The sequence below is a fragment of the Phocoena sinus genome, chromosome 11 (genome assembly GCF_008692025.1).
Source record: "Phocoena sinus isolate mPhoSin1 chromosome 11, mPhoSin1.pri, whole genome shotgun sequence".
Lineage (NCBI taxonomy): Eukaryota > Metazoa > Chordata > Mammalia > Artiodactyla > Phocoenidae > Phocoena > Phocoena sinus.
In genome coordinates, this window is record NC_045773.1 from 80,434,503 (window position 1) to 80,453,991 (window position 19,489).

Here is a 19,489-nt window from a genome sequence, read left to right on the forward strand (position 1 = left end):
GCCTTTCTCTCCCCCCAGGCCAGCCCCCAGGCAGAGGCACAGACAGATGTGGAAATCATTGATTTTTATTAATTTCATAGCCAGGTAATTCCCTGTGAAAGCGGAAGGAGAGTGAGGCAAGTAAAGCAGAGGGTGGGGTCCGCACTGGCAGGAGCGCCAGGGCTTCCCCAGCGTGGATGTGCCGCTGCTTCGGGATCCTGGAAGCAGGCATGCGCTCAGAGCAAGGCGTGCGGATGGGTCATGGAGGCTGAGGGTGGACGTTCGGTGGTAGGAGACGGGAGAGATGGCTGGTCCTGGCGGGACAGCAAAGGGCTCAGTGGCCGTGATCAGAGGGGCAAAAAGTTCAGGACACCCTCCAGGTGCTGTCTCAGCCAGGGCTGCATGTGGAAGAGATTGATGTGGAAATCTCGTGGCGGTGGCACCCTGCCACGGGGCGCGATTTTGCGAGAGTTCTTATCAGAGCTGCCACAGGGGTTGTAGAGACCCCAGCTCACCAGGCCCACCTGAAAGAAGGAGAGGTTGGGGTGGGGACGCTGCCCTGGTCCCAGCCCCAAGCCCCAACCTCCTTAGTTCCTTCGAAGGCCTGCCTCGTGCCTCCTCAAGGCCAAGATCCTGTAACTCCAGTCCTGCGAGCTTCCCCCCTCTCTCCTCACCTGAAAAAACCTGAACCTCCGCTCAAGGAAAACTGCTCCCCCAGATTCTCCTGCCAGAAAGGAGGGACAAGAGACTGTCATCCTGACTCTCATCGCCGCATCAGGGTGGTACACCGGTGTCCTGGCATGCGAGCTGGCCAGAGGGACACAGGTGGCCTTCCCCTCAGGAATCCAGACTCCAGGGTGGGGACTGGGGATGAGAAGTGGGGGGAGGGAGCTCACCCTTGCAGGGATTGTCATCCCCCTGCATCCCACTGCATAGGAACTGGTCTGTCACCACCTCTCTGACATCTGTCAAGTTGGGGAACGTGGTTTTGTCTTGGGAGACAGCCTTGACACAGTTTGTCCACTGCAGTAGGGGTGGAATAGGACAGAAGGATGGAGTGAGCAGGCAGGCCCGGGGGACACCTGGAAGTGCAGCTAGGCCTGGAGGAGGGGTGACTTGGAGTCAGATGGAGAAAGCACTCAGAGCTAGGGGATGAAGAGAGACGTTCAGGGAGTTGCCACAGGGGGATCCCATCCGCCCACAGCATACTGGACCCGAGACCCTCACCTCCGACCCTGTCTTGAGGTTAACGTTCAGCTTGTTCCCATTCAAAGCCACAAAATGAGCAGGAATGCTCCGTTTGTTCAGAAGTTCACTCTCTACAGTCAAGGAAAAGGATGTCAGTACTGGTCCCTTTACCTAGCGTCCAGACTCCCGACTTGGGAACTGCAGCACAGCCCACGTCATCAACCCCCAAGCCCTGATCCCAGTTCTTCATGCACCCTAAGCCCAGCGCTCACCGTGGTCTCTGCAGGTGCTGCCTGGCAGTCTCCGCAGAGCCAGATTGGCCCCCACCGTGCAGGGAAGGCAGATAGGCCTGAGGAGAAGGACAAGGGTCACAGAGGCCCGTCCTTGGTGTCCCCTCCTCCAGCACTCCCCAGAGCACTTCTCGCCCAGAGGGCACCCTCCCATCCCAGACTCCGGCACCTGGCGTGGGTGGACATCTTCACTTTCTGGGCCAGCTTTAGAAGAGCGATGTCATCGCCGTAGAACTCCGGGATTCCCTGATTCTTCTTGGCAAAGACATTGAACCCTGAGGAGATCACCGCCTTCTCAACTTGGAATTCTTTGCCCCACTGGGAGTTGGGATCCCCTGGAAACAATGTGGCAGATTAGGCTGGACCAGGGCTGCTGAAGGGGCCAGAGGCTAGGGACAAGGGGTGGGAGCTCTGCCCACGGGGTTGGGAAGCGGGTGCAGGCCCTTCCTTACCCACGCTGACCCTCCACAGGGGGTGGGCCTCGGCGTTGCGGAGGCAGTGAGCAGCTGTCAGGACCCACTGGTCCGAGATGAGGGCCCCTCGGCAGGTCTCCTGGCTCTTGGGCTGCAGGGGAACAGGTGATCTTCAGGGACTGCTGTGTCTCTGGCTCATGGCCGCTGTCACCTCTGGGATCCAAGCCCCATCCCTCCTTCCTGGTACCTTAATAGTGACATGCCAGGGTGTCCTCTCCTGGGCAGAGGCATTGGCAGACATGTTCCCTACCCCACAGATGGTGTCCATGAGCTGGGAGACATCTGTGGGCGTGAGGAGCAGATGGTGAAGGAGGCTGGTGCCGGGCACCGCGAGCAGGTGCCAGCATGGACCCTTGGCCAGCTCCACACTGGCCACACCACTCTGGAGAGAGCAAAGTACACTCACCCAGCATGTGCTCAAAGACCTGGCTCAGAGCCTCCACGTCCTTCAGAATGAAGGCATGCCTCTCGCCATCCTTCTTGGACCCCAGCTCATTCAGTTCTCTCCAGTCCACATCCAGGTTGCCCACGCCAATGGCATAGATGTCTGATGGGGAGGAAATCACCAGAATCTTGTGGCTGAGGGGCTACCCCGTGACAGAAGACTGTAATTCCGAACTCGCTGCATCCTACAAAGCCCTACATGAGCGGGATGCCCCTCCCTCCCCCCACGACCTACCTCATTTCCTACCACTCCTCCCCCTTCACTCTCTTCCAGCCACGTGGCCTCCTTGAAGTTCCTCAAACTGACAGGCACACTCCCACCTCAGGCCCTTTGTATGAACTGTGTCTCTGCCTGGTTCACTCCTCCTCCCAGACTTCTACATGCCTCACTTTCTTACCTTTTTAAGTTTCGACTCAAATGTCACCATCACAGGGAGGCCTTCTCTGGCCTCCTTGTGTAAAACTGCAATGCCCCAGACACTTCGATTCCTTCCCTGCTTCAGTTTATACCTTAGCACGTGTCACTATCTACCGTGCCATATGGTTTCCTTATTTATTTTGTTTAATGCCTAGTGTGGGTAGAATTGTGTCTCCCCAAAAGATATGTTCAAGTCCTAACCCCCAGGACCTGTGAATATGCCCTTGTTTGGATATAGTGTCTTCGTGGATATAATCAGTTAAAATGAGGTCATGCTGGATGGAGGCAGGGGTGGGGAGGGGTGATAATCTGATGCCTTTATAACAATAGAGGAATCTGGACACAAACACAGAGAGAGAGAAAACCATGTGACAACACAGAGATACACTCAGGAAAGAAAGTGACGTGAAGACAGAGGCAAAGACTGAGTGATCTGGGACTCCCCTGGTGGTGCTGTGGTTAAGAATCCGCCTGCCAATGCAGGGGACACGGGTTCGTGCCCCGGTCCGGGAAGATCCCACATGCCGCGGAGCGGCTGGGCCTGTGAGCCATGGCTGCTGAGCCTGCGTGTCCGGAGCCTGTGCTCCGCGATGGGAGGGGCCGCAACAGTGAGAGGCCCACACACCAGAAAAAAAAAAAAAAAGAACTCATGATGTAGCATGGAGGCAAAACTTCAGATCTGGTCTTCCTCTGCAAAATGTCGGCTCTAGGAGAGGACCCTGGAGGCATCTCTTCCCGCAGGAGAACCTGGGCCCACACAGCCATCCACACCAGCCTCTGAGCCAGCGTGGGTGTGAGTCAGAACTGCCCTGGGGTGGACCATAGAGTCTGGTCTTCTCCCACCCTTTGTACCCCTCATGGGCCTTTTTTGCAGTTATGATAGGAACTGGACAGTTATCACGCCCCACGTGTTTTCTCTATTTCCCTGCAGTTCCTGCCTCTTTTTCATGAGGTGCGTTCAAGCATTTAACTCTGGCCCAGTGATGCTAAGGAGTTAGGGAGTGGAGTTTGTGATTTGCCTTCCTTAGGCCAGGGTTTTCAAGAGGAATACGCTTACCTCCGAGGGGCAGGTGAAGTGGGTGGCATGAACAGAAATGAGAGGACCCAGGGGAAAGTAAAACTTGGGGCCTCAAAACCAGCTGCCCTCCCTTATCTGGAGGATTTCTCTTTGAAGTTCTTTTCTGGTCAAAGGTCAGTGCAATTTTTGTTTAGTCTGAATTAGAGGAGCTGTTCTTTCAGAGACTGCAACTTCCAGAGCCTTAGTTATCTGCACTGCCAAGGGAAGAAAGGCCAGGAACAGCCCCTATAAGGAATCCAGGCCTTTTCTTCCTGGAGAGGTTTGTGGAACATCAGATGGTGAATGAAAACGATGACGATGACGATGGTGGTGGCCGCCACCGCACACTGTGTTTGTCTGTGCCAGGCAATGTTTGAGCATTTGCCCTTATCGGCCAGTGAGGTAGGTCCTTGTACTATATCCTGACAAGTAAAAAAATAACCCATGGCCACAGCCAATCAAAGATGAACCCAAGTTTGAAACCACGGGCAGTTTGACTACTCTTCAGTGTGACACTCGGCTGCCTTCATGCAGAAAAACACAGCCTGGGGTCTCGATAGAAATACAGCCAAGATGCTAGAACCCCTGGCTGTGGGCCCTGGGCCCCCCTGCAGGGCAGCACAGATGGGGCGGGGGCGGAGGCTCACCCAGATAGTCTTTCCTCTTCTGGTTGATGTTCAAGACCTCCTTGATATTGTCAACAGCCACCTTGGGAGAGCCACCCATGTTGGACTTTCCTAGAACAAGGAAGGAAAAGAATTGTCCATCTGGGTGATGTATCACGATTCCCCCCCAGCCCTGGAAGAGAGGGGAAGGATTCATCCTGGGAACCTCAACACCTACCCTCCCTACTTGAGTTTCAAGATACATTATTTACAGAAGTTCTTTAGCACTGGGCCAGGGGCATCCTACACTTTATCTCATTTGATTTTCATGAAGCCCCAGTAAGTGTGGGTCTACTCATTTTATAGACAAGAAATCTGATTTATAGAGGAGCCATGTAATTTGGACAAAATCAAGAGATAAATGGCAGAGCCCAGATCCACTAGCCAGTCTGCCCTTCCATCGGTGGACTTCAACATCACTGGTCCAGAGCCACGCCTCCCCATCCAGCTCCCCCTATGTGACCTCCCAGGTAATAACAATAACTAACACTTATAATCATAAAGCACTTTTACACAAAGTACTTAAATTGCTCTTCATAAAAACTGTGTAAGGGGACTTCCCTGGCAGACCAGTGGTTGAGACTCCGTGCTTCCACTGCAGGGGGCGAGGGTTCAATCACTGGTCAAGGAACTAAGATCCCACATGCCGTGCGTCGCGGCCAAAAAAATTAAAAAAAATAAACAACAACAACAAAACTGTGTACGGAAAGGAGGGCAGCTTCCATTATCAGTAATTGTTGCGGTTGTCATTACCGTCATCATCGACACTATTTCTACTTTATAAATAAGAAACCAAGGCCCTAAGTGGCAAGGGGAGAACCAGAGTGCAGGTCTCTGACCCCACATTGCTTCTCCTTCCACTATGCCAGACTCATTCACAGAGACGACGATACCCACCATCGGTCAGAAGGATGATGGCATGTCGGATTTCCTGCCAGGCCGCCGTGTTCATACTGAGCCGTCGCATTTGGTTATTCATCATGATATAGACAGAATTTAGGGCCTCGTAGATGTTGGTCCCGGTTCCGTTTTCATGGTCTGGAATATGTGAAGACGAAAAGCTCTCTTAAGAAACTTCCCACCTACCACCTGGGAGAAGGGAGTCACTCTATTTTCCCCAAACACTGGAAATGCATTTATCAATAGATTTGATAAACACAGACTTTTGACATCTAGTTAGAGATTTGGCATCATTGCCCATTCAGACATTAAAAGCCTTTCCCTTTAGAAATGCTCATTGCATAACCCCACTGAAGGCCATCCTAAAGTCCCAAGATTCAAAGATGGGGTTTCCAAAGAAAGTGGGTTGTTTCAGCCATCTGCTACCTACCACCCAGGTAGTTTCCTAATGACATGAGGAGACTATGAAAACCAGACCATGTTGTTCTGGCATCAGGGAGAAGCCAAAGACCTGCATGATGCATCTGGACACGTAGCACGTGCGAGGAAGCCCGGAGCTGGTAGGAGCTGGGACTCCCCGACCATGAACCTGACTTGGAAGCCACCGCACCTAAGGAACCTTAGTCCCAGAGCCCTGGGACTTGAGTGCCACCAAGAAGCCCCACTCTCTCTCAAACTTGTCCAGTATCTCTGCAGGCACAGAGAGCTCATCCCCTGCCCCCACTTCCATCACCTTCATTTGATGACATCATACCTTTATAGTGGGCGTTTTCCAGACTGTGGGCCACTTCAGTCACATCCTTGGATTTGCTGTCCAGGACAGACATGATGACTTTGGGCTTTGATGCAAAAGTGATGATGGCGACACTAACCTTGATCTCAAAGCTGAAGATCTGTGAAGGGCAAATGAGAGGTAGTGTGAAAGGCTCCCAAACCAAAGGGGAGTTGGTAAGGGAGCCAGCAAAAGGCCCTTGACGAGGCAGAGATCCTGGACAGAGACTGACGGATGCAAGGCCCTTGGAGAGTCCCTTCCTGGGAAACGGTTGCTTGAAGAAGCCAGGAAAGTGACATTTGTTGGTCCTCTCCTCTCTTTGACTGGCTCACTCTTCATTTAATCGTCACCTCAGTGCTGTGAAGGGTCGTGATGGTCCCCATTATACAGATGAGGAAGCTGAGGCTTGTTTACCTTGCCCCAGATCACACCCCTGGTAAGAGGTGGAGGTAGAATTCAAACGTAACGGCACTTGTCTGTCGAGTTTTGCAGCCTCACAGCTTAGTGAGTTACTTAACTTTACGTCTTAAGAGAGACACTAAGGAGCACAAAAGCTGCCTTCTTTCAAACGTAGCTGGGAGGGAAAACATATATCTACACAGACTATTGTGAAAAGCATAACTACCAAGCAGAGTCCTGGCAAGGAATCTGAACCAAGTGTTTCCAAACTCTTCCGTTCATGGACCTCGTCAGTCGAAACATTCTGAGCACGTACCTCAATATAGGTATATGTATTTATAAAGTATACTCATACTTATAAAGTGTATCACTATTTAAATATATTATACACATTTTAAAACATATAGAAAATATTGAAATTTTAAAAGGAAATTATTAAGTTCTTAATTTAAGTTAAATTACAATCATTCACCATGGATACCAGTATTTTCCTGCCACACGCCAGAAGCTTATTTGGGGTACCCCTCTGTGAAGACCACTGTTCTAGATGATGAATTCCTGGAAAGTGGGGTCTCAGCCTTGTTCATCTTTGAGGTCCCCCCACACCCAGAACAGTGCCTGACATAGAGTAGCTACCCCAACAGTGTTTGTGGAATGAAAAATAGGATCCTCTAAATTAAATCCGTGATTCCTGCATGGCATGTGTGTAATCTGGGAAGACTTCTTGGAGGAGGTGGGCTGTGAGTGGGATTCTGAGGAAGGGAAGGAGACAAAGACCGTGAGTGCAGGAAGGCTGCTGGTATGTGTGAGCTCCTATTTCCTGACCCTGTCCACCAGGTGGGAGGCGCTCTTCTTGAAGATTTCAAAGTCCTCTTCCTCCACACTCTGAGATGCGTCCAGGAGCACGTAGAGGTTCAGGTGACCCGAGCGCTGGATTTGTATTTTGCGGCCCACGTTTTCTGGAAGAAATGTGGAAGGGGAAGATTCAGACTCCACCTCCTACCCACTCTCTTGCCAAGGCAATCAGGCCCCTCTACCTCCCCTCCAGTCAGCTCAGCCCCGCTGAGCCCACCGGAGGCTCCTGGCCCCTCGGAAGCTTGCCCCTTCTCTGCACCCGCCCAGCACCCTGCCACCCCCACTTCAAGCACTCACGCTTCTTCTTCTGGGTGGGATTGGTGGTTCCAAGTAGGTGGGACAAGGAGGTGCCCAGGGCAGGGGCCACATCCTCGGGAAAGTCGTAAGAGTAGGGCTCTGTGGGGAGAGCCACCGGGGTCAGCTGTGGCCAGGGGTGGGGGCCCAGGAATCTCAGGAGGGTCAGAGCAGCTACTCACGGCGGCAGATGGGCTCCATCCCACTCCAGACCCCTTCATCCTGGCACTCTCGCTCCACAGACCCCGTCAGCACCAGATTCGAGGAGCAGCGGTAGCTGACCTTGTCGCCGAGGCCGAAGCGAGACCCTGTCCGCACTGCACCCACGGCAATGCCCGGGTTGGGGCAGTGGCTGGCTGTGAGGAGCAAAGGAAGATGGAAATGAGCAGGGACCCGCCTCAGCCTCTGGGTGCTGCTCGGACACCTTTTCCCGCCAGACTTTTCCTCCTCTACAGACCCTCAGAGCCTCTGCGGGTCCCTTGGCCCCTCCCTTGGGAGACACCACAGCTGTGCCTCCCAGGTGTGTGGATAGAAAACCTGAAGTAGGGAAAAAGGTTTAGAACTCAGTGGCCCAGTTTCCAGCTAAAGCATACCAATCCCAACCCAGGGACTCTGCCTGTATCCATCCCAGAGCCTCAGGGAAGATGCTGGCTTCCTCAGGGAAGGAGCCCTACCTCTCCACAGAGAATATCTGCAAACAATGAGACATCACCACACACCCACCAGAATGGCTAAAACTAAAAAATGGGTAATTCCAAGTGTCAGAGACGATGTGGGACAACCAGAACTGTTAAATTGCTGGAGTGTCAATCAGGAAGCTGTTTGCAGCCTCTTCTGAAAGAAAACATATGCCAACGTGTGACCCAGTAATTCCACTCCTAGATAATGTGCTCAAGAGAAATGTGTCTAGTGCATCCAATCACACATAAGGATGTTCATAGAGTTTTACTTACAATAACCAAAGACCAGAAATAACCCAAATACCCATCAACAGGAGAATGCATAGATAAACTGTAATATGAAATGGAACTACAAAGCAATGAAAAATAACAAACTGCTGATACACAGGAAAACATGGATACATCTCACAGGCAGAATGCTGAATAAGGGAAGACACATGCGAAAGAGCACATTCTGTATGATTCCACTTCTACGAGGTGTAAGAATAAGCTAAACGAATCTGTGGAGACAGAAGTCCGAAGAGTGGTTACCTTGTGGGAGGGGACAGGAGGCAACCTCCTGATATAATGGACCCTCGGTCTTGGGTGGTGATTACGTGGGTGGATACACGTAAAAGGATACTTGTGGGTATAAAAGTTCATCAAGCTGAATACTTAAGATTTGTATGCTTTAGGTAGTTTAAACCTCAATTTTCAAATGAATTATATTTATGTTTGAATAAATGGCTATTGTCAAAGAATCAAGGACGTAAATATGGAGCCAACAGCTGGGCACCAGGTGAGGGTACGGTCCTGCCATCTCGTGGACTCTGAACCTTCTGTATTGTGTATTTAGAACTGTGATCCAGGAAGCTTCCAAAGCCCACAGGCCAATGTGGCTCCAGGGAATCCCAGGAACCCCACTTCTGTCAAGCAGAGCCCCCCCCATCTTTCACAGGGGCAGTAATGACCATGACAAAAGTATATGTGGCGCTTAGTACATTCCAGGGGCTGTTCCAGATGCAACTCACTTGATCCACACGGCAACCCCATGCAGTCAGTACTCTTACCATCCCCATTTTACAGATGTGAAAACTGAGGCACAGAAAGGTTAAATAACCTGCCCAAAGGCTGTCAAAATCAGAGCCAGGCTTGGAACCCAAACTTGCTGCTGAGGCAAGGCACCTAAGCGCGACACTTGATTCCCTTCATCATATCTTCCCTACAATAGCCCAGGGCGCCCAAATACCAATCTGGTTTTGAGGCATTTGGAAAAGCTGGACAGAGTATTTGGAGCCTTTGTGTTGGATCTGAAGCTTAGCACCAACTTCCTTGAGCCAGGATCCCCACAGGCCAGAGATGTGTCATTATAGACCTCAACTGACCAAAATCTAGGAATATGATTTTGGCACCAGAAACACCAGGCCCTGTCCCCACAGAAGCTCCCTAAACACATATCTGGTTCCAGGGCTCCTGGGAGACCCCTGCCCCCATGCAGCCATCTGTCAGGGCACTCACCGCCGTTGTCACACACAGCTGTCTCCCCATCCCACATGCCATTGGGGCGACAGTGCCGCACCGGCGAGCCCCGCAGTGTGAAGCCATCCTCACACTCGAAGCTCAGGTTGCCGCCCACAGGGTGGGACCCCAGCCGTGGTGTGTATACGCCGTTCTCAAAGGTAACAGGGGCTGGACAGCGAACAGCTGGAGGGAGAGAAGGGCATGAGAATATAAGGATGGAGGGATAACAGCTGGGCTGGACACTAACTGGGTGAAGTTCAGCTTGGATGCATGGGTAGAGCCAGCTGGTTGTCAAAACGTTAGGTTGATGCCTGTGAAATTGCTACTTTGGGCAGTTGGTAGAATATTGGCAATTTCACACAGTTCAACCTAATAGATTGAGAAACAGCCACTTCTCTCAGCCCCCTGAGGGCCATGTCCACCCCAGCCCCTCCCCTGGGGTCCTCAGACGTCCCATGAGTGGATAACTAGAGGGGTGACTCCTGGTACAACAGGGGATGCCAGGACCATTCAGCATCCATCCCGAATGGTCAGTACTGTGCAGTTAATTGTTCAGTATTCTAACAATCATCCCTGGGCTTCCCTGGTGGCACAGTGGTTGAGAATCCGCCTGCCAATGCAGGGGACAGGGGTTCAAGCCCTGGTCCGGGAAGATCCCGCATACCACGGATCAACTAAGCCCATGTGTCACAACTACTGAGCCTGTGCTCTGGAGCCCGCGAGCCGCATCTACTGAAGCCCGTGTGCCTATAGCCTGTGCCCTGCCACAAGAGAAGCCACTGCAATGAGAAGCCCGCGCGCCACAAAGAAGAATAGCCCCCGCTCGCTGCAACTAGAGGAAAGCCCGCGTGTAGCAACTAAGATCCAATGCAGCCAAAATTAAATAAATAAATAAGTAAATTTATTTAAAAAAAAAAAAAAGAGTTCACCCGCCAATGCAGGGGACACGTGTTCCATCCCTGGTCTGGGAAGATCCCACATGCCACAGAGCAACTAAGCCCGTGAACCACAACTACTGAGCCTGTGCTCTAGAGCCCGCGAGCTACAATTACTGAGCCCGCGTGCCACAACTACCGAAGCCCGTGCACCTAGAGCCCGTGCTCCGCAACAAGCCACCACAGTGAGAAACCCGCGCACCGCAACGAAGAGCAGACCCCACTCACCGCGACTAGAGAAAGCCCGTGGGCAGCAACTAAGACACGACTCAGTCAAAAATAAATAAACTTATTTTTTAAAAAATCATCCCTGGCTTTGGTACCCCACAATCTACATCAGAGCCTGCCTCCGGTGCCTTGCTATTGGGCAGTTGACATTTTCCCACTATTTTGAAAAGCCCTGTGGAAAAGAAGCTTTGCCACCCCATCTAGTCATATTAAGCCCCACCCTGATTAAACTAAATAGAAGTCCTGGGGTGGCCGCTGGTGGGAAGCCTCACGTTTGCAGACCGCCTTTGTCCGCTGGGTGGATCTCGGGAAATGCCACCGTCCGTTGCTCTTGCACAGGCTTGTCGCCACCGGGTACGGGTAAAAGCCCAGGGGGCAGGAGTAGGTGAGGATACTCCCAGGGGCCCAGCCGTTGCTGAGGGTGAAATTGCCCCCAGAGATATTCACGTTCTGAGGGCAGGAGGGAGTGGTCGTAGCCAAGCCTGTGGGCATGGGGACACGACACAGAAATGAAGAAAAGAAGGAAGGCACGGATAAGAAAAGGAGAGCAGAAGAGACAGTCCGTTTCACACATGGAAACTCAATCTGGGTAGCACTGGCCTTGCCCCACAGGACCCCAGCATCCCCCCTCCCCTGCTCCTACCTGGGTACAGGGGCAGCAGGCAAAGGACGGCCATCAGTGGGTCCATGGTGTCTACCTTAGGGGCACGGACAGGCAGAGAGCCGGGAGAGGGAAAAGGTCATCTGACTTCCCGAAAACCAGAGCTGGCTCAGCAGCTGCTTTGTCTGCTGCCAGAGAAAGAAAACTAGGGAGTGGCAGAAGGTAGGGGGCACGTTCTCTCATTAGGGGAAAAAATAATCAGGGATTGGGGACTGAGCTGAGGGCGTGAAACTTCCGGTCTGTCTCCCTAATCCTGACACATCCATAGAGTCAGTTGATCTGCACCACAGGCTCTGTACACTGCTCCCCACTTCCACCGTCTCACAGACACAAGTGCACGCATGCTCTCACATGAAGAGTCTAAAGCACACAAACCCACAAACCAACCGAGATATTGCAAAACGTTTTATTTAAGTAAAGTTTCAGTTTTCTTTTGGGTTTTCCCAAGTGGATTTTACTTCCTCAGAGTCTAGAGTAGTACTGTCTTCTTGAACATAAACTCCCAAGGGATTAAACTAGAAATTCTTAGAAATTCTTGATACTTAGGAGGATTCACCATCTTTTTCTTCCCTGCAGTCCTTCTGCAGAGAGAATCTAGGGAGAAAAATGAAATCAACACTTAGTTTTAGAGACTGGGAAAAATATTGAGAATGTTTTTACGGGAAGTCCAGTAGATAAAATCTCCAACTTATAAAATAACTAAATCTGGGGTTGGTGATTCAAAGGAATGAAAGTATTTTTGGAATTGGGATGTGCCTTTAAATTACAACTGGCCTTTTGTATGAAATGCAGAAAGCAAAGAAACTCTAAGCTAGTGTGTTAGCCTCCCCATCTCACAGAAGTCTCTTTAATATTTGTCAAACAATGTGGGGTGTAAGTAAATAAGATCAATCAAAGATGAAGATGAAACGTCTCTGAAGTGATCAGTTACATTTATGAAAACTCTTTTGATTTACAAATAACTTCTCAGAAACGCACATACACAAGGTGGACATACACAAAGTCAGTTCCTTGGACAGAATCGACTGAATGCAGGAAGACCATGACACCCCTGGTGTTGGGGGTCCCAAAGCTGCCTCTGTGACTGAGCTGCTGGTGCCTCCCTTGCACCCAGTATCTGTTCTCCCTCCTTCTACAGTAAGAGATGTTTAGCAGAACACACAGTCACCCAGATAAAGACTACATTTTCCAGCTTCCCTTGCAGCTAATGGCCAGGTGACAAGACTCTGGCCAATAGAATGTGAGTAGAACTGATGTGTGTAACTTACAAGTAAGGTAAGTAAAGTAACATCCCCCCACACACACTCCCATGGGCTGGAATATAAATCTGATGGTGACTCAAGAGCAATATCCTGGAGATGATAGAGCAAAGAGACAGAGGAGCCTGGGTCCCTGATACTGTGTTGATGTCATACCAGCCCTGCCCACCTGCTCGGATTTTTACAAGAGAGAAATAAACTACCTTCAGAGCGGTGAGTATTAGAGACGTTCTGGCTTCATCTCCTTTCAATCACATAGTAGGTTTGAACTTCCCCATCCACTTGCTTTGACCAATGAAATGTGACTGTAAGTGACATGGACTACTTCTAGATGGAAGCTTTATGAGCCAATGCAGTCTTCCTCGTGCTCTCTTTCCCTCTTTATGGCACGTTTGAGATGGTGGCTGCTCTATCAGCCCTGAGTGATGCCAAAAGCAGAACCTTTGCTGACCCTTAGCAGGTATGCAATGTGAGCAAAAAATAAACCTTTGTTGTTTTAATCCACTGCATTACCACTGCTGTAGGAAAAAAAAAATACCACCCCAAATTTAGGGGCTTAAAAGGATGATTTATTCTTTCTCATGATTCTGTGGGTTGGCCAGGCAGTTCTGGGCTGGGCTCACCCACACAGCTACAGTCAGCGGAGGGCTGAGTTCAGTGGGAACAGGAGGACCCATGGTCTATCACCCATAGCCCCTCACAGCATGGCAGTCTCAGGACAGCATTCTAAGAAATCCAGAGCATAAGCTGCAAGGTCTCTTGAGGCCTGCCCTCAGAAGTCACATGACATCACTTCCACCATGTCCTATTGGTCACAGCCCAGATTTAAGGTTAGGGGAAACTACCTCCTGATGGGAGGAGTGGCAGAGTCACATTGCAAAGAGGCATGCGCACCAGAATAGGAGAGATTTATAGCCATATTTTGCAAGGCACTATGGCAACCAAGATTGGGGGGCTGTCATCAAGACATAATGAATCCTCACCTGACTGAATACTTAAACCACTGAATTTTGGGTGCCTCTTAAAGCTGCTGCTTTGGACTGAATTGTATCCCCCCCCAAATTTGTATGTTGAACACCTAACCCCCAATGTGACTATATTTGGAGATAGCACAGCCTGTAAAGGGGTAATTAACCTTAAATGAGGTCATAAGGGTGGGGTCCTGATCTAACAGGCTAAGTATCCTTTAAGACATACCAGAGAGATTTCTCTCCCTCCCTCTTTCTTCCTCTCTCCCTTCCTCCTTTCCTGTCTCTCTCTCTCTCCACACACATAATATCCCGCCTGCCCCCACGCAGAGAATTGCCTACATGCCAGGAAGAGAGCTCTTACCAGAAACTGACCTTGATCTCCTCCTTCCAGTCTCCAGAACTATGAGAAGATAAATTTCTGTTTAAGCCACCCAGTCTGTGGTGTGTTTTTAAATTTTATTTATTTATTTTTGGCTGCGCTGGGTCTTCGTTGCTGCGCGCAGGTTTTCTCTAGTTGTGGTGAGCGGGAGCTGCTCTTTGTCGTGGTGTGTGGGCTTCTCATTTCAGTGGCTTCTCTCGTTGTGGAGCATGGGCTCTAGGCACACGGACTTCAGTAGTTGTGGCACGCAGGCTCGGTAGTTGTGGCTCACGGGCTCGGTAGTTGTGGCTCACGGGCTCTAGAGCGCAGGCTCAGTAGTTGTGGCGCACGAGCTTAGTTGCTCCGCGGCACGTGGGATCTTCCTGGACCAGGGCTTGAACCCGTGTCCCCTGCATTGGCAGGCAGATTTTTAACCACTGAACCACCAGGGAAGTCCCTTTTTTTTTTTTTTTAATGGCAGTCCAAGCAGAATAATACATCAGCCCAGCTCATATCTAATAGCTGCCTTGAAAAGAAAGGGCCTTTCTTTCATGAATTTCTCCCAATATTGGTTGAGTTAAATAAACTCTGCAGAGCATGTCAGAATCCACTCTCCCTTCTTTTTTTTTTTTTTTAAGATCTTTTTGATGTGGACCACTTCTAAAGTCTTTACTGAATTTGCCACAATATTGCTTCTGTTTTTTTGTTTTGTTTTGTTTTGTTTTGTTTTGTTTTGCAGTATGCAGGCCTCTCACTGTTGTGGCCTCTCCCGTTGCGGAGCACAGGCTCTGGACATGCAGGCTAAGTGGCCATGGCTCATGGGCCCAGCCGCTCCACGGCATGTGGGATCTTCCCAGACCGGGGCACGAACCCGTGTCCTCTACATCAGCAGGCGGACTCTCAACAACTGCGCCACCAGGGAAGCCCTTGCTTCTGTTTTATGTCTTGGTTTTTTGGGCGCGAGGTATGTGGGATCCCAGCTCCCTGATCAGGGATCGAACCCACATCCCCTACATTGGAAGGCGAAGTCCTAACCACTGGACTGCCGGGGAAGTTCCTCCCTTCTTTCTTAAGTAGTAAAACTCTCAAGTTTTTTGCTGGACCCATGGAGTATACTCTTGAGAAAGGGGTGTGCTCCTCAATTTTTCTTCTCCCCTTCCCACTGGCTAGCTGGAATACAGACAGACTGGTGGAAGCTGGAACAGCCACCCCAAACCACAAGGTGGAAGTCATGTTGATAATGACAAACAATAAAGTTCCAGAAGCCCTGCTCCCCAGTCCTCTAGAGCTCTCATAAATGCCCCGGAATTCTTATGCTCAGACCATTTAAGCCATTGTTATTCTAGCCTTTGTTTTAGCAGCCAAACCTTTACCCAACTCATATTCTTAGCCAGAAATCAACATGGGAGCCAAAGGCAACACCCAGAGACATGTGTTTATCAGGGTATAATCTAAACTGCTGCAGTAGGGACTTCCCTGGTGATCCAGTGGGTAAGACTCCGCGCTCCCAATGCAGGGGGCCTGGGTTCTATACCTGGTCCGGGAACTAGATCCCGCATGCATACCACAACTAAGAGTCTGCATGCTGCAACTAAAGATCCCACATACTGCAACTAAGACCTGGTGCAGCCTAAATAAATAAATATTTTTTTAAACAAATAAACTGCTGCAGTAAAGAGAACTCAAAATATAGTGACTTAAATAAGACAGGGGACTTCCCTGGCTGTCCAGTGGTTAAGACTTCACCTTCCAATGCAGGGGTGCGGGTTCTATCCCTGGTTGGGGAGCTAAGATCCCACATGCCTCGCGGCCAAAAAACCAAAACATAAAACAGAAGCAATATTGTAACAAATCCAATAAAGACTATTAAAATGGTCCACATCAAAAAAATCTTAAAAAGAAAATAAGATAGAAGTTTACTTCTCTCTCAAAGAAGAGCCTCAGTGTAAGCTGGCAGGGCTGATACGGTGGCCCTGGCTGGAAGGGCAGTGCTGCTCGTCAGCAACATTCAGGACCCCAGGGCTCCTTCCATCTTGTGGCTTTGCCATAACCATTGATAACTGTCCTTGTCTGTGTGGTTGAAACACGTTTCCATCAAGTCTGCATTCCATTCCCAGGAAGTGTCATGAAAGAAGAAGCAGGGGGCAAGTAACGATATGGAATTTCACTTAACTCTTCCACTCATATTCTGTTGGAAAAAACTTGGTTAAAGGGGAGGCTGAGAAAGGTGGTCTCTAGTTTGTCTATCATGAGCTCAACTAGAACTCTGATACTATATAAGAAGAGAATGGATTTGGGAAGACAACAAGCAATGTGCAAGAGGAGGTCAACTTTGATGGGAAACTGTCCACGGGAGCATCACATTGCACGGTGGCAAATCAAGGTGAACAAAGGGAAAGTGAGTCACCAGAGTGGGTCCACTGGTCCAGTTCTCCATGGGGCCCAGTCCAATGTGGAAGGGCCATGACCTGAGAGCCTCTGGGGCTAAAGACACTAGATCTTTATTCCCCTCTCTAGGCTCCTAAGTAGATTTTCAGTAGACCCCCATTAGGTGAAGGTGGCTTATCTATTTTTTTGCCCCATTAAAAAGCCTGGCAAATGGGCTTCCCTGGTGGCGCAGCGGTTGGGAGTCCGTCTGCCAATTCAGGGTACGCGGGTTCGTGCCCCGATCTGGGAAGATCCCACATGCCGCGGAGCGGCTGGGCCCATGAGTCATGGCCGCTGAGCCTGCGCGTCCGGAGCCTGTGCTCTGCAGCAGGAGAGGCCACAGCAGTGAGAGGCCCACGTACCGCAAAAAAAAAAAAAAAAAGCCTGGCAAATGCAACCTGTATTTTCACTCCAGATGAAAGGAAGAAGGTAAGTAATGCCTAAAATGACAGACCTTCCATTCCTGCCAGCTTCTTCCCTCTTGGCCAAATTTCTTCGTATCAGTTCAAGGCTTCTAATATTTACTTCCAGGAGACCAATTCCAAAGAGAAGAAAGCAACATCCACATTCTGCAATTCATCTGCTATTCGCAGGTTAGAAAAAGGAAATGATGGCATGATAGCCTCTCAGGATGCCTTTCTACTCCCATGGGGAGCTCAGCGCCTCGAAGCTGAAAATTTCATAGGAAAAGTGGTTAGTCATTAAGACAGGCAGAGCTACTGTAGTAGAGTCTCCGCTGGGTCACAGTCTACTCCTTGTCCAGTTTGGACACTTAGACATGGACTTGACCTCCCAGGATCTGCCACCCTCAACCTTCCATGGCAACTGCAGGGCTGAGTCCCATTTCCAGATCAACCCCCAGTTTGGGAAACTAGGCTGACCTGGCCTGGTTCAAAGCCTGCTGCTGAGGATTCAGTGTTACTCAACAAGCCTCTCTGTGTTTGTAGTGGATCCATCCTTGCCCCACTCACATCCCTTGGGCCTCACCACTGGGTTGTGCCTCGGCCTTCCGATAGCAGCATCTCTATCTCTTTGCCTGAGGCTTTCTCCGGTGTCCTGATAGCAGCATCTCTATCTCTTTGCCTGAGGCTTTCTCCGGTGTCCTGTCCCACCTGTGCACAGAAAGCTGGAAATGCCAAAGAATTAGGGCTCCCTGAAAGCAGCCCTCAGGCTGTGACTGCGTGGAATGGGAATGTAAATATCCTAGCCTGCTCGCTCCCACCACAGGGTAACTCTGATATTTTGCACGACTCCAGGGTTCCTGAGTGGGACTAATCACTCACCGGCAGTGGTAAGTTCGCTTGATAACACACACTTTACTGGCTGCCTTCCTTCCCTATCCCACTTTCCCACTCCGCTACCCATGTCTCCTGGGAGCGCTTCCCAAATGCACTGTGTGCACTTGAATCCTGGTCCCGGGGCTGCTTCTGGGGGAGGAAGGTGTCACATTAACAGACACTGTTCTAAATCCTTCACATGTAGGAGCTCACTTAATCTTCAGATAAGCCTAAGACGCAGGCCTTATCATTACCCCCACTTTACAGATGAGGAAACTGAGGCATAGAAATATTAAATGCCCCCCCACCCGGTTCACACAGGTACTAAGTAGTAGAGCTGGATTCAAACCAAGACAGCATGGCTCCTGAGTCTACACTCACAACTCCTGTGCTTTAGTGCCTCTTCCTAACATCTTCTCTGCAATGGCTCTTCTGAGATCCCCAAACTTCCTTCAAGTCCCATTTCCTCCCCCACTCCCTTGCACTGCGCCTTCCCCAGCCCTCTCTCCCCTAAGCACTTGCCTCTTGCGACCCCTTCTCCTGAAACACCTTCTCCATCCTTCTCAAGTCCCTCATCTTCCGAGGAGCTCTCTCAGTCCTCCAGATTCCTACGGCCCTGTCTACAGGCTGTACTGCCTTCTAGTTATGTGTGTGCTTATCTCAACCTCTCCAGAGGAAGGATCCCAGGAGTTGTTGAAACAATGAGCTCCATGGATAAGGTCAAGGCTGATGTTTATACCCTAGACTCCAGATTATACCCAAAACCTCCTCCCCAGCTCTATCCTCACTCCAAGCTCCTTTAGGTCAGCAACAAAAGTGTCTTTGGGGGCTTCCCTGGTGGCACAGTGGTTGAGAGTCCACCTGCCAATGCAGGGGACGCGGGTTCGTGCCCCGGTCCGGGAAGATCCCACATGCCGCGGAGCGGCTGGGCCCGTGAGCCATGGCCGCTGAGACTGCGCGTCCGGAGCCTGTGCTCCGCAACGGGAGAGGACACAGCAGTGAGAGGCCCGCGTAACGCAAAAAAAAAAAAAAAAAAGTGTCTTTGGTTTCTATTCCTTCCATTTCTTTTTGAATAAAAATATTTACTTTGGGTCAGTCCCCACCCTCTTCTAACACACCCTACTGTTAGAGCACTAGGTACACGACCACGCCCATGCTACTGTGTATCAACCTACTTACTTTGAGCAAACTGCCCAAATGTGACCTTGAGAAACCTTTTACATGAATCATCCTTAGAGAACCCAGAAAAGGGTTACGCCCAGCCCCTGGCCCCTGCCCCATCCCCAGGGTCCTCCAGGCCCCTGGGCCCAGAGGCCACCCTACAAGGTCAGACTCTAGGTCGGGAGCCTAAACCTCCTCTCCTCACCCATCCATTGCACAAACAATGCCTGAGAATTAAGCAAGTGGGGAGAGGGGACCGCCGAAGAAATAGAAAACCTGTCCCAGACCTCTATAAGGG

General features: G+C 50.5%; 1 protein-coding gene across 5 annotated transcripts; it reads right to left on the bottom strand.

Annotated features, from left to right (window-relative positions):
* Nucleotides 1-49: 49 nt before the first annotated feature.
* Nucleotides 50-12,070, bottom strand: C2 (complement C2). Of its 5 annotated transcripts, none has more exons than XM_032650342.1 (18): nt 11,721-12,070; nt 11,350-11,559; nt 9,912-10,097; nt 7,917-8,090; nt 7,738-7,836; nt 7,411-7,544; nt 6,169-6,307; nt 5,412-5,552; nt 4,497-4,586; nt 2,337-2,477; nt 2,118-2,212; nt 1,910-2,021; nt 1,627-1,792; nt 1,440-1,516; nt 1,207-1,298; nt 876-1,002; nt 654-703; nt 50-503 (listed from the first exon to the last, which is right to left on the bottom strand). In XM_032650342.1, the coding sequence occupies exons 1-18, from the start codon at nt 11,764-11,766 to the stop codon at nt 327-329; spliced, it is 2,256 nt and encodes a 751-aa protein (XP_032506233.1). In that variant the 5' UTR covers nt 11,767-12,070; the 3' UTR covers nt 50-326. The 5 variants fall into 5 exon arrangements, with proteins under 5 accessions (XP_032506233.1, XP_032506235.1, XP_032506237.1 ...); XM_032650343.1 differs by having other exon boundaries at nt 51-503; nt 1,627-1,732; nt 11,721-12,047; XM_032650344.1 differs by lacking the exon at nt 9,912-10,097 and having other exon boundaries at nt 11,721-12,046.
* Nucleotides 12,071-19,489: the final 7,419 nt, after the last annotated feature.

Coding starts and splice junctions, on each gene's coding strand:
- C2 (XM_032650342.1), bottom strand. CDS start 11,766: ATGGACCCACTGATGGCCGTCCTTTGCCTGCTGCCCCTGTACCCAG. Junction 1,793..1,909: donor CCTGTGGAGGGTCAGCGTGG/GTAAGGAAGGGC, acceptor CATTGTTTCCAG/GGGATCCCAACTCCCAGTGG. Junction 704..875: donor GGATGACAATCCCTGCAAGG/GTGAGCTCCCTC, acceptor CCTTTCTGGCAG/GAGAATCTGGGGGAGCAGTT.